The sequence below is a fragment of the Leishmania braziliensis genome, chromosome 32 (genome assembly GCF_000002845.2).
Source record: "Leishmania braziliensis MHOM/BR/75/M2904 complete genome, chromosome 32".
Taxonomy (NCBI): domain Eukaryota; phylum Euglenozoa; class Kinetoplastea; order Trypanosomatida; family Trypanosomatidae; genus Leishmania; species Leishmania braziliensis.
This window is the reverse complement of record NC_009324.2, coordinates 1,258,037-1,272,231: the sequence shown is the minus strand read 5'-3', so window position 1 is coordinate 1,272,231 and position 14,195 is coordinate 1,258,037. Positions and strand designations below refer to the sequence as shown.

The following is a 14,195-nucleotide window of genomic DNA, read 5'->3' as shown; positions in this document are numbered from 1 at the left end:
GGGGAGAGAGGGGGAGGAGGGGGGAGGACAGCAACAAGGAATAGCGCTTGTCACGCTCTCTTGGCAATCAGTGAGGCTGCGAGGTGCGGCGGTGACAGTCGCCACACTTCACAGACACACCACACACCACCATCCACCACATCGCTCGCTTTTCGAGTAAATCACACATGCAAGATGAAAGCACAGTACCAGGAGATAGAAAAGAAAACAGAGAAACAGGGTGTCGGAAAAAGCTCAGCACGCCCACAGAGCCCACGGTTCTTCGAACTGTATGTGTCCAGGAAAGGGGGAAAGTCGTGTGAGCACTCTTTACGTTCCATCCATGCGAGAGAGAGAGAGGCGCAGTTCAGGAACGATGTACGAGTTGATCCAGCGCTGCCTCTTTCGCTTCACTCACCACTGTCACAATGGCGGTGCTATCGAGCTCGCACAGCTCCGAACAGGAAGACGAGGAAGTACGGTGTAGAGGGAAGGCAGAAGTCGCCGCTGCCTCGGCGCAGCCGCTTATCACACCCCTCAGCGAGTGAGCACGAAAAGACAATGCTGCTGACGTCGCCATATCGCACCCGTGCACTTCACACGCCGCCTTAGCCTCGCACGACTCCTGGGGTGACAGCAAGCAGAGATCGCGCTCCACAATAGCCATGGCCGCCAGCCGCCGCGCCCGATGTCTGCGGTACAAGCGCTGAATAGTAAGCGCAGCTGAGTGGAGTATCTCCTCCACTGCACGTTCCTCCTCGAGGTAAGCACGGCAGGACTCCTGCTGCGCCCGCAGCATACGCCCTGCCTGCACGGCTCTAACGAAGCGCTGAATTCTGCTAGCCGCAGAGGAAATTAGCGAAAACTGCCCAGGTACCTCAGCAGAGGCTGCATACGTATCCTCGCCGTTGTCATCATCCGTCGTCATAGCCACATGTTTCTCATCCTTCTCCTGCATCGCACGTGCATCGTTGTACGAGCTCATCGTCTCGGCTCGGCTCAGCAGAGCGCTGCGCGCGGCGGCACCACGCATGAAGGCGGTTACCACGCGCGCACTCGCCTCCCTGTGCGACTCCGCATCCTCTGCCGCGCACCGCTCTAGGTAAGCGTCTCGGAACTCCTGGCGCAGTGCACGCCGCTTCTTCGCCTTGATGATGTGGAGAAAGCTATCTACCAACGAGGAAGCGAAAGATCGGCGCTCTCGACGGTACAGCTGGAGCATTGCCTCCTGATCCACTGTGTCAGAATCGTCGCAGCTACCCTCCTCACTGCACAGCTGCCACGCACTTCCGCCCGCAAAAGGTGTTGATGCGCGCTCCTCCTGCTGCTTCTCCTCGTCAACATCAGAGGTGCTTTTGTTGACCACGTCTTGCAAATAAGTGTCGCGAGCAGCTTGTCGTTGGCGCAGGTTTTTCTTGTCTCGCACTACCTCGGCAAACACCGATAAGCGATCACATGCCTCTCCGTAAGTCAGGTCCTCCCGGTGCGATGGCCCAGATGATGCCGACGATGAAGACGTCCAGGTACACTCCATATCGCTGTTGCGCTGGAAACCCTGTACCATCTCATCACGAAGAGCAGCGGCACTCAAGGTGTATTCCACGAGGCTAAGGCCGCCTAGCTTCCTACCCTCCATTCCTACTTGCTCGAGGTGTCCCAGCTGACCCAACGCCAAGCATTCCACCACAACCTGCTGCTCAGTCGATCGGCGCGGGGGCTGTCGCACTTCGTCATCCCTAACCACTTTCTCTGGGCGCCTAACGTAGCCGGCCACCATATCTTCTGCAACCCGCTGCTCAAGCATCAACGAATCTGGCACTATAGCGATCTCTGCACCAACTCCTCTCTTCGCTACGCTAACGCCACTATCCAGCTCGGCACGCTCCGTGACAAGCTGCTCCGCCGTCAGTGGGCGTCTCGGGGCCGATGTGGGGGCCTCAGAGGCCAGCCGCTCCGCGCGTCGTAGCCGGTCCAGCTCGGCACGCTCCGCGGCAAGCTGCTCCGCCGTCAGTGGGCGTCTCGGGGCCGATGTGGGGGCCTCAGAGGCCAGCCGCTCCGCGCGTCGCAGCCGGTCCAGCTCGGCACGCTCCGCGGCAAGCTGCTCCGCCGTCAGTGGGCGTCTCGGGGCCGATGTGGGGGCCTCAGAGGCCAGCCGCTCCGCGCGTCGTAGCCGGTCCAGCTCGGCACGCTCCGCGGCAAGCTGCTCCGCCGTCAGTGGGCGTCTCGGGGCCGATGTGGGGGCCTCAGAGGCCAGCCGCTCCGCGCGTCGCAGCCGGTCCAGCTCGGCACGCTCCGCGGCAAGCTGCTCCGCCGTCAGTGGGCGTCTCGGGGCCGATGTGGGGGCCTCAGAGGCCAGCCGCTCCGCGCGTCGCAGCCGGTCCAGCTCGGCACGCTCCGTGACAAGCTGCCCAGGTACCTCAGCAGAGGCTGCATACGTATCCTCGCCGTTGTCATCATCCGTCGTCATAGCCACATGTTTCTCATCCTTCTCCTGCATCGCACGTGCATCGTTGTACGAGCTCATCGTCTCGGCTCGGCTCAGCAGAGCGCTGCGCGCGGCGGCACCACGCATGAAGGCGGTTACCACGCGCGCACTCGCCTCCCTGTGCGACTCCGCATCCTCTGCCGCGCACCGCTCTAGGTAAGCGTCTCGGGACTCCTGGCGCAGTGCACGCCGCTTCTTCGCCTTGATGATGCGCAGATATCCTTTCAATGTTTTTCTTGAGGTCAACGATGCGCTCGGCGAAGCTGAGGACGGAACACTTTCAATGCTGCGACAAACAGAAGGAGAACTATAAGTGGCGAACTGCAGAACCCTCGTTCGCAAGTCTGGGTGACGCGCCAAAGCTTCACGTAGGCACACGGTGGTGAGAACCGGCCCGTCATCACGGTCAAAGGTTTGCATAGCGCTGAGATAGTCATCCCGTATGCGCAGCAACGCTGTTAGGTGCTTACGAGCACCCCTGCCAAGGAAGTGGCTCTCGATGCATTGTACAGCAACAAGCTGCTGCGCAATACGCCGCGCATGGCAGTTGTTTGCCTTAGCTTCGGACGACTCTGCAGGTAAAGATAGGGCCATCTTGTTCGACTCACCAAAAGAGCGGATCTGCCGGCGTATCCGGCTAATACGATAGGGGGCAAGCTCCTTCCCATCCGTCGCGGATGCGATGCGCTGCTGCCTGTCTTCGAATATGGCACGATGCAGCGCATCGCGCTGTTGACGGCGCTGCTTCTCGGCTGCCACCTCGGCCTGCCAGACAGCCTTCTGACAAGCCATCATCTCACGCGCTAAGACACTGCTACATATCGGTTTCTCTGAAGAGAGGAAAGGTGTGTCACCAACTGCAGATATTTCATCTACGCGCACATTCCTCATCATTTCTTCAGAGGCCAGCCGCTCCGCGCGTCGTAGCCGGTCCAGCTCGGCACGCTCCGCGGCAAGCTGCTCCGCCGTCAGTGGGCGTCTCGGGGCCGATGTGGGGGCCTCAGAGGCCAGCCGCTCCGCGCGTCGCAGCCGGTCCAGCTCGGCACGCTCCGCGGCAAGCTGCTCCGCCGTCAGTGGGCGTCTCGGGGCCGATGTGGGGGCCTCAGAGGCCAGCCGCTCCGCGCGTCGCAGCCGGTCCAGCTCGGCACGCTCCGCGGCAAGCTGCTCCGCCGTCAGTGGGCGTCTCGGGGCCGATGTGGGGGCCTCAGAGGCCAGCCGCTCCGCGCGTCGCAGCCGGTCCAGCTCGGCACGCTCCGCGGCAAGCTGCTCCGCCGTCAGTGGGCGTCTCGGGGCCGATGTGGGGGCCTCAGAGGCCAGCCGCTCCGCGCGTCGCAGCCGGTCCAGCTCGGCACGCTCCGTGACAAGCTGCTCCGCCGTCAGTGGGCGTCTCGGGGCCGATGTGGGGGCCTCAGAGGCCAGCCGCTCCGCGCGTCGCAGCCGGTCCAGCTCGGCACGCTCCGCGGCAAGCTGCTCCGCCGTCAGTGGGCGTCTCGGGGCCGATGTGGGGGCCTCAGAGGCCAGCCGCTCCGCGCGTCGCAGCCGGTCCAGCTCGGCGCGCTCCGCGGCAAGCTGCCCAGGTACCTCAGCAGAGGCTGCATACGTATCCTCGCCGTTGTCATCATCCGTCGTCATAGCCACATGTTTCTCATCCTTCTCCTGCATCGCACGTGCATCGTTGTACGAGCTCATCGTCTCGGCTCGGCTCAGCAGAGCGCTGCGCGCGGCGGCACCACGCATGAAGGCGGTTACCACGCGCGCACTCGCCTCCCTGTGCGACTCCGCATCCTCTGCCGCGCACCGCTCTAGGTAAGCGTCTCGGAACTCCTGGCGCAGTGCACGCCGCTTCTTCGCCTTGATGATGCGGGAAAAGTTATGGAAAGTTGCCAACGAAGCCCTTATCATTCCCTCTTGCTGTGCTTCAGTCTCACTCGTCGCCGCTAACGATGCATTGCACTGTGTGAGTAGATGATGCCGCTGTTGCTGCTCCGTCAGCACAAGAGCGCACCGCTTCTTGTCCTCACCTTCGCGGAGACCAGAGACGTTGAGCTCAAAGGCCTGCTGTAAGCGCCGTGCAGCCTCCAGATCTTGCTGCCTCAGGGCCCGCAGACGACGTTCGTACCGGTCTGCCTCAGCCTGTAGTGCCGACAGCTTCGTACCCACGTCTTTCCGCACCATGTAGCCTCTTCCCGTACGCTGCACAATTGCCGTGTGTGCCTGCAGCAGGGCCTGGGTAGTCAGCTCTTTTCGCATTAGGCGCCTACCGCCACACACCCGACGAGCCACGTGGCTGCGATAGGCACATTGAATCGTGATGGCGGCGAGCCCTTCACGGCTGCGGGTCCGAATCTCAGCAGCCGCTCGCAATCGCGCGGTTGTGAGCAGCGGCGTTGCGTTCTGTCTAGCTATGAGCATCCGACCAAATGACTGCAGCCGCACAGCAGCCTGACGACGCTGCTCGTACTCCAGCCGCGCGGTACGCAGTTGGGAAGTGCGCAAGTAGGCGCCGCGGTAGAGCCGACGTGCCTGGTACCCTCGCCATGCCGACTGGATGCAGATAGTCGCTCTCGTGCGGCGTTGAGCATTCTCAGCGGCGCGGGCCATCATGCGGTTGCGAAGGGCTACCTTGCACGCTTTGCGTTGTACGTAGGTGAGCCACTGGCCTGCAATACGAGTCGCCGCGTACTGCCGACGCTCGTGCTCCAGCGCCTCTGCCTCCTGCAGCGCTTTTTCAGCATGCAAGGCTGCGTAGCGGCGTCGCGCCTGCAACGCGCGAATCCAACACTGGATGCGGCTCGCGGCTGCTGAACTCTCACGTGCGTACTGTCGCAGCTGCGTGTAATGGCGCCGCGCCAGCCAGCCGCGCGCTATTCGCTGCAGCTGTGTAGCCGTGCGATGCTGAGCACCATGTCGGCCTCCGACTGCTGCGTAGCGGCCCAGCTGACCAGATGCAAGAGGGTAGCAGCTATGACGGCGCCTGCGCCGAAACGCTCGCTGAATTCGACGCGCCAGCATGTGGCGTCGCAGCTGGGCGAGCCGTGCATCACTCACGCGTGTGGCTTGGAGCGTTGCCACGCGCCGGCGGGCCAGGCGGCCGCGGTAGTGCCGCTGAATCACTGTCGCCTGAGCATACTTGTGCTCCAGCTCCTCTTCATCTTGGAGTAAAACATCGAGTCGATTCTGCAGAAACGTCAGCGGGTCCGACTCGAGAGAAACCGACGCCGAGGTTAGCGGAAGCAGTAGATTTGCCTTCGCGTCACGTGACGAGCGGGAGTACGACGGCTTTGGTGCTACCACAGGCGGCTCTGCAGCGGCGGCGGTCTGCAATGGCGGGAGGTCTCGCGGTGGTCGCAGGGGATGAGTATGGTTGATGCTGCTGCTCTCCTTTGTGGGGTAATGCGACCCGCGCCCTGGTGGTTGCGCAGAGGTAGACGATAACGCAGTAGGCGTCGTCTGCTTTGTCGACCGCTCATGGACATGGTGGGATGTGCTCTTCTCCAGCTTGTGTGGCACGCTGAGCGTGGTGGGCACAGCCGCGGTGCCCCTTTGCGCTGACAAGCGGCCCTGACGGATGCCTGTGCGCGGTGGTGACTCCCGTGACGACTCGTGCGCTCGTGTGACAGGAGAGTAGCGTCGCGGCGCAGTCGCTTGTTGCTGACGAGAGGGCGGAGGAGACGGCGCCATTGCAGCGGCGACACGACCGCTACCGGCTGCCGCCTCGGGCTCGTTTGCTCGGCTGACAGATGACTGTCGTGGGGCTGCCACAGCAGTACGGGTGGACAGTCGCGAGGTATGCGTCGTCTTCTCTGTCCCATACGGACGTCGCTGCTGCTGGCGCTGCTCTTGCCGCTGGGGGTGAGGCTGCGAGTGTGGCGCACGGCTACGCCTGGAAGAAGAGGTCGTTACACCTGGCGGCGGTTCAGGGACGAGAGGACGACGGGGCACCACTGCGGGGCGGTAGATCGGCGTCACATCCCGTGGCGCCTTCGACACGGACGGGGTCGACGCGCTGGGTAGAAAGGGGTGCGGAAAGAGCTCCACCACGTCCATTGGGGAGTCCGCACCGCCGCTCTTAGAGTTGTTTGTGCGCGACGGCGCCGTCGCAGGCAAGCAGCGCGGTGCGGTGGCTGCATGCTTGGTTGGCACAGTACCAATGGGCCCACGCAACCCAGATGCAGCGGCGCGACCATCGGGCGAGAAGAACGGCCCCATTGCCGGGGTGACGCGCGTCATCTCATATCGCCTCCAGCTGCGCTGAATAGAGCGAGTTGTCTCACATTCCGGTCCCAGCGTGGAACAGGCCGTACGGTATGCTAGTGCATACTCCTCCAAGCACCGTAACGGATCTACAGGCTCAAGTGCCATGGCCAGGTTGTGATGCGCCACTGCCAGCAACGACGGGTCCTCAGGTGTTTGGTAGAGCAGCTCGATAGAGCGCTCTGCCATGCGCACCGCCTCCTCGCTGAGACGGAGCTGAATGAGAATGGCACTGGTGTTCATGTAGGCCACAGGTGACTCAACCCCAGTCATCTCCATCGACGATTTCATGTACTGTAGGGCCTCAGAGAAGTGGCCGCGGCGGCGCTCCATGCAGCCGATGTTGTTGAGCGTGACTCCGCGCAGGTGTCGCCGTCGCTCCTCAACCTCGCATAGCGGGTACGCCCCATCCTCCGTCATCTGCATCGCGTACTCGAGCAGTGGGCTGGCTTCCGAGAATGCGCCTCTCTTAAAGTGTTCGACAGCAATCACGTTACAGCGCACCACAAGGCGCTCAGCTACATCGTAGAGCTCTCCGCACTGGGCATGATACTCTTGAAGAAGATCTGCTTCACCCACCGTATCCGGCTTTGCGGAAACAGACATGCGATGGGAGCCAGCGTCCGACGACGAGCCCGGCTCTGACGCGGCATTTGTCCATTTCTCGCGCAGCCGATTCACCAGGCGGCAGCGCATCTGCAGCGCGCGCTCCATGAGCATTACGCTGCGCCCACCCTCGCCATCACGCTCTGCTTGAAGAGCCTGCAGTTCCAGTACCTCCACCTCGTGCGCCGTCTCGCGGCCATCCAGCTCACCTTCAACTGGCGGCGAGTTGGCAGGAGAGTAGTGATGTACTGTGGATGTCATATCGAACAACTCACTGAAGAGAGTAGCACACAAAGTTGATGTTGTTTGCGCCTGTCTTCTCTTTCCTCCGTGCCTCTCGGCGAAACAAGGGAGAAGAGAGAAGTAATGGGCCGTAGAGAATGCACGCAGCTATGAGCACAGGATACAGAGTGGGAGGAGGTCGAACGGCTCGCGCAAAGGAAAACAACAGCGCGCGCGGTGTATATATGAATCGTGAAACGAGAAGAATGCGCCTATGCTGGGTGGTGGTGTTCGTGGGCGGTGAGGACAGAAGACGGGGAGGGAGGGGGGCTATCAAGTCGTGTCCACATCCCTTTACCAGTGTGTATTTGCTGAAGCGGCAGCAAACGATGGAATCGGCACCTCAGCAAGAAAAAGACGCTAAACAACTTTACATGCACGCCTCGTATGCGCTAAGGGGTGAGAGAGAGGAAGGAGGAAGAACGAACACACAAACATAGAGGAAGAGACGCCCATACCGACAGCGGAGATGGAAGTACATCCAGTGAGGGAATCGAGAGGATGGGAAAGGAGTAGCTAAATAGCCGAGGAAAGGCTAGGCAACAGGCATGAGTGTGTTGGGGATAAGAAGCAGGGACATGCACGCGCGGCCTACGAGACGTGGGGCAATTACATCTAAAGACTATGTGTAGCCGACTCAATCGTTGCTACAGATCCGCCACTTGATCACGCGCCTGTGCATGTATCATCACCAGCGTGCGCATGCCGCAGCGAACAGCTCTCTTATGAGGACAACTCAGATTCAGAAGGGCAGTACTTGCTGCTCTTGATGTGCGAGCGGTGCATGTATCAGGATGGGCTCAATTCACACAAACAGCAAGTCCGACAGGATGGCTGCAACACAGAGCGCCTCTTCTCTGGTTTCCTTCGTGTGTGTGTGTGTGGGGGGGGGGGGGGGGGTTACATCCGTGGATATCCTCATGATCAAGGAAGAGGAAGGAGCGATAGGCTACGAGGTAACAGGTGCTCATCTCCAAGTGGCTTGCTGAGGCTGTAGAGGGGTGCGCAGCCACACAAGCACACAGGAACATACAGGTGGACGCCAACAGGCAAGCCAAGCAGGGGGCACCCAAGCCGCATCGTACCCACAGCTGTAGCACACAAGCACACGCACTGCCAGGAAGTATTGAAAATCACAAAGAAAATGAAAACAACCACAACACACGAATAGGGTGCCCAACAACGCGTACTAGCACCTATCGTATACACAACATCGGCTCGTTATCATCTTCCTTCCGTCCGCAGTCCGTTGCGTGACAAGAGAGAGGGAAAGGAGACAAGCCCCACCCTATCGAACGGTCTGCAGCAGCGGCAGGGTCTCTTCTCATGCGCCCAATTGCATCCCAGCCGCTTCGTCCTGAAGCCTCCGGGTGACATCCCTATGAGTGAAGGAGCGCTCCCCTTTCTGGAACTCCGTCACTGTCGCGTACGGCGCGCTAGCTGCAGCTGCAGCTGCAGCAACACCGTCTTTCGTCGCCTGAGGCGACAACGCTATCGGCTTCAAGATCCACTTCTGGGTTAGCAGCCCTTCGACGCCGACAGGACCGCGAGCGTGAATACGGGCGGTACTGATTCCTACCTCCGCCCCGAGGCCGAACCTGAACCCGTCTGCAAAGCGAGTAGAGCAGTTGTGGAACACACAGGCGCTCTCGACTCGCCGCTGAAACTCTGCTGCGGTGGCCTTGTCAGCAGTCAGAATGGCGTCTGTGTGGTGCGATCCGTGCTGGTTCACGTGTGCGATAGCCGCCGCCAAGTCATCGACAACCTCCACAGTCATGTGCGCATCGCCGTACTCGATGTGAAGAGAAGCAGCAGGCTCACCTGCCAGCCCTGCAGCGATGGCCTGTGGACCGGCGTAGAAGGACACGCCCGCCTCCATCATGCCTTGGAGAAGGAACTGCGCCGCTGTGGTGCCGTGCGCGGGGGACTGGAGAAGATCTCGGTGCAGCAGCAACGTTTCTGCCGCGTTGCACGCCGCCGGGTAGTTCAGCTTCGCATCGATTGCCACGGTCAGCGCTGCATCCACGTCGGCGTCCTTGTGCACGTACACATGACAGATGCCATCAGCGTGGCCCAGCACCGGAATGCGGGTGGAGCGCTGAATGCTCTGCACCATCGCATTGCTTCCACGAGGCACGACAAGGTCTATGTGGGCATCCAGCTGTAGAAGACTGTATACGTCAGCTCGACACGTTACCAGCCCAATCACCCCTCGTGGCACGCGTCCCTGAGTGCTGGACTCCACAGCCGAGACGATTACGTCGTGCAGCACCGCGTTCGAGTGCTCCCCCTCACGCCCACCCTTGAGGAGAAGCCCATTTCCGGAGAAGAGAGCAAGAGAAGCAATCTGCGGGAGACTGTCAGGGCGGGACTCGAACACGACTAGTATCACCCCAATCGGGGCTGTCTGCTTGAGCAGCAGCAGGTCGTTGTCCAGCTCACGAGCAGAAAGAATCTGCCCAATCGGGTCTGGCATGTCCGCCAAGGTTAGGATGCCCTCTACCAGCGTGGCTAGCTTGCTCGTCGTTAGCTCCAATCGCTTTAACAGCGGGGCTGAAATAGCGTTTGCTTGGGCTGCTACCACGTCTTCTCGGTTCGCCGCGAGAATGCGGGCCTCGTTGGCCTGCAGTGCCTTAGCCACCGCGCGCAGCATTGCCTGTCGCTCAGCACCGGTGAGTTCATTCAGGGCAGAGGAACCGGCGCGCGCCTCCTCTGCGAGGTGCCGCATTGCCGATACATCCGCTGCTCTCTCCGCATCTGCGGACGCCATAATGGCGATGGCGTACGTGTATATCCCTACCGAACAGACACAGGCCGAGTGAAGGGTGGTGTCCAGCTATCAAGTGTCTTGGTGAGTTTTACGTTACTGCAGCTAACGAAACAGCTCGAAAGGAGAAAAATAAAGAATGGGAAACAAAACGCACACGCACGCACAGGACCGACAGTAGGCGGCGACGGGGGAGCTCTACTTGTAGCCTCGCGCAAGTGGCGCAGACCGTGTAGCAGCCCATCAAGTGATGAGTGAGTACAAGGGAGGGTATACACACACGCGGAGGGGCAAGAAAAAAGGCATGACAAACGAAAGGAGGTATGAAACGACGGAGGCGGCCCTCCACGGATGTTGTGAGCACAGACCTAAGCAGCCGCAGCAATCAGGGGTACCATGAAATCGAGGTGCACACCTGTGTGAAGTTAGCAGGGGCTCTGTACCGTGCCCTTTCTCCTTCAAAGGCTTCGGCAGTCGTGCACGACTGCTGCAAGACGACTCAACACACCACTCCACCTCACGCTCAGCAGCAACTCTCCACAGCACAGAGAGTGGTATCAGCAGCAAGCGCATGCTGTTTTCTTCCTCTTCTGATTCTGCTCGCATTCAGTACCCCTGGCTATGCCGGCCACCTCAGTGCGCGGTGTCAGGGTCTAGTGCTCACTCTTTCAGGGGAAGCCAAGAGTCTGCCGCCTGCCCACAGGCATACGACTAGAAGAACTTTTCGTGCTGGCGGACAGTTCTGAGCTGACTCTGTGTGTGCAAAAGACGTGCGGCCATGACTACGCTTGTCTCGGCTCACTACGAGTCGTGGCGACGACTCAACACACATGCGTATACCGTGCACTGTTTGTTGCTTTTTTTCTCCCTCGGCTTGTGCCGCATTGCGGTGATGTCGAGCATCGTCCTGGGGGCCTGGCTTGCGATGTATGCAGCAGAATTACAGGGGCTGAACGGCGCCCAGCGGTGGTGGTTAACCCGATTCATTGGCGAATCGTCGAGAGAAGTCCGCACTCTGCGGAAAAAAAAAAAGCCGCATTTCATCCAGCAGGACTGTAGGGCGTTAGGACTCTCAGAGCTTCGGCATGTCAGTGTAGCAGGAAAAAATGAAGCGCGACGGTGGCGCCTCCGCGCTCGCATCGCGGAAAGACATCCGTACACGCGTAGACCCGCCCGCTATCTGGGACGAAGTGGAGGCGATGACGGTCTGACGCTGCTTCGGTGGCCCTACTCGATGAGCACACTTCGCGTCTGGCTAAATATCTGAGAGTAACCTGGCGGCACGGTAGGTTCACGCTTACCCAAGCTCTGCATGGGCACCTGTCTGTGCTATGGATTGCGGCAACGGCGGGTGACGGGCAGTGACGGCGTGAGGTTCAGAGATCGTGTGCTTCCCACTACCGCGCCAGCGCCGTGGTACGCCCACCCCCGCGTGTATTTGATACGAAGGCGGCAGGCAGGCTTTGGGGGCGATTACGTCACGCAGGATTCGAGAGGGCCACTCGACGCTCACGGCACAGCGCCCTCTACGCTATGCTGTTGTACGCAGTGATCTGACTACGCACCTCTCCATCGTGCTGTATGACCTTCCTCCGTCGGATGTCGGCCGCTGCCCCTCCTTGCCCCTCGTGAAGGACACACTATGAATTCTTTGTGCAGAGGCGTATGCTTACCCACGTGCCCCCCTCCACCTTACACACCCACCCCTGCCGAAGGCGTGCGGGTGGAGAACAGGGCGGGTTGCCTCTCTGCTGCCACAGGTCCATGGCAGCGCTCAACGTGTCGCAGAGCACGCGGGCACGCCATCCTGGCATGTCCCCATCCGTGTGGCATCGACAGAAACGGAAGACGACGACGACAAGGCCCCCCCTCCCCCAAGAGAACAACGTCGCCCTGCCACAGGGTCCAATATGCACAAGTGCGACCACTGTGCATACGCGCTGTCAACCAGAGCGGGCATAGTGTACAGCAGCCAAGCAATGCATGCAGAGGTCTGTGTAGAGCAAGAATGATGGATGAAAAAGGCGCGAAGTAATCCATATCGGTGAACCCCACACAGTGCATATACGCGTAACCTATGGCACTCCCTGCATCCGACCCACTGGACTGATGAGGCACCGATGCCGGCAGCATGACCAGAACGCCCCGCATCACGCCATCGAGTCCTCCAGCACTCCAATAATGCGGTACAAGGACTGCTCACATTGAACGCCGCGGCTTGAAGCCATTGAGGACGCGGCATGGCATACAGGCAGAGTACAGGGTTTCAGAGTACCCTGACCTGAAGCTAGCCGACGTCCCTCGCGAGCACATCCGGCATGCGCCTACAGCACCGCCTGTTACTCGCACGACAGACACTACCGCCTCTGCCCTCGAGCAGGATCCTGAACGCGGCCCGCGTGGATCAAGGTGTGCAGCCCACTCAGGTACGTCTGGCGCCGATCGCGCCGCACGTATGCGAGCAAGGGACGAGGAAGGGTAGAACGAGCCCGTCAAACCCATGGCCGGGCTCGACGGCAGGACGTAGCCGCACGGTGCAACAGAGAGGCACGGGTAAGCTGTGGTTGCATGTGGGCATGCGCTGGTGTTCTCGTGGTGGGGGCGCACACGCTGAAGGACACAAGAAATAGGCCGGTGCTTACTTCGAAAGGCGTCTTATCGAAAAGATGAGGGAAAGACGTTTATAAAGTTAAGGCGAAGAAAAAAAAAATGAAGGAAGCTTAGGTTGATATGCAGAGACCCCACTACACGCAGACTGGAACGCTATCGGCACTCACACCCATCCTCACCTACGTGTGGAGGAAGAAGAGGGAAAGAGCAACCAGTGCAGGACAGGAAAGCCTTTGAGTGAATCCAAGGAGGCAAAGATGTCCTTGCCGCTGCGACAGTCACCGAGAAAGTATGCCTCGTCCTGTCAGCGTGGGTCTCGCTGAATGAAGAATCGCATACAGAACGAGGTTAAAGGTACCGAGAAGGACTAATGAGAGAAATGGAAAACGGCAAAGACTTTCGAGCCGCAGAAGAGACGGCGCAAGCGCCGCGGAAACTCGTCCGATAGTAGACACGACAAGGTCATTCATACGCGCAAAGACAGAAAAGCGAGCGTGTGCTGGCACACTTACTTCTTCGCGGCCTTGGCCTTGCGCTCCACGGCACGGGCGGCGCGCTCCTTGCGCAGGCGCTCCTCGCGGCGGATGCGGTCCTTCTTGAGCGGGCCGAACCACTGGTTCTTCTCCTTCTTCGTCTGGAAGCGACCGTGGCCGATCTTCGAGCTTGTGTCGATGAACTTCAGCACAATCTTCTCCTTCAGCTGGCGCGACGTCTGCGGCGCCATCGGGCGGCGCAACGTCATCACACGACGGCGCGGGCCAGACACGGAGCCCTTCAGCATCACGTAATCGTTGCGCACCGTTCCATAGCCGACAAAGCCGCCCATGGGCGTGATCGTCTTGGCCGTCAGATCGTACGTCGTCGTCGCCTGGTTTGGCTCCACAGCAACAGTGCGGCCGATCTGGTAGATCTTCTTGTTCAGCTGCGTGCGGTGGTGGTAACCGTGCTGACCGGCACGCGCAACGGTGTACATGACGCGGGCAGGGTGCCACGCGCCGATGCACGCAACCTTGCGCAGACCGCGGTGCGTCTTGCGCGGCAGGCAGGCAACGCCCCAGCGCTTCACCACACCCTCCGTACCGTGGCCCTTCGTCACGGAGCACACATCACACGCCTCCGACTGCTGGAACACGGAGTCCACGCGCACCTCCTTCTCCAGCAGGGACTTGGCCAGCGCGATCTTCGCCGCAACGTTACCGCCGTTGATCTGTA

The 14,195-nt window shown here is 60.5% G+C and overlaps 3 protein-coding genes across 3 annotated transcripts; all 3 read right to left on the bottom strand.

The window, feature by feature from the left end:
* Positions 1-346: 346 nt before the first annotated feature.
* On the bottom strand, positions 347-7,585 carry LBRM_32_3440 (conserved hypothetical protein; the record flags this gene model as incomplete). The annotated part of the gene is made up of 1 exon (XM_001567645.1): positions 347-7,585. One exon carries the CDS (start codon positions 7,583-7,585, stop codon positions 347-349), a length of 7,239 nt encoding a protein of 2,412 aa, XP_001567695.1.
* Positions 7,586-8,930: 1,345 nt separating this feature from the next.
* On the bottom strand, positions 8,931-10,376 carry LBRM_32_3430 (pyrroline-5-carboxylate synthetase-like protein; the record flags this gene model as incomplete). The annotated part of the gene is made up of 1 exon (XM_001567644.1): positions 8,931-10,376. One exon carries the CDS (start codon positions 10,374-10,376, stop codon positions 8,931-8,933), a length of 1,446 nt encoding a protein of 481 aa, XP_001567694.1.
* Positions 10,377-13,491: 3,115 nt separating this feature from the next.
* Positions 13,492-13,956, bottom strand: LBRM_32_3420 (putative ribosomal protein L3; the record flags this gene model as incomplete). Its single annotated transcript, XM_001567643.1, has 1 exon — positions 13,492-13,956. The coding sequence occupies one exon, from the start codon at positions 13,954-13,956 to the stop codon at positions 13,492-13,494; it is 465 nt and encodes a 154-aa protein (XP_001567693.1).
* Positions 13,957-14,195: the final 239 nt, after the last annotated feature.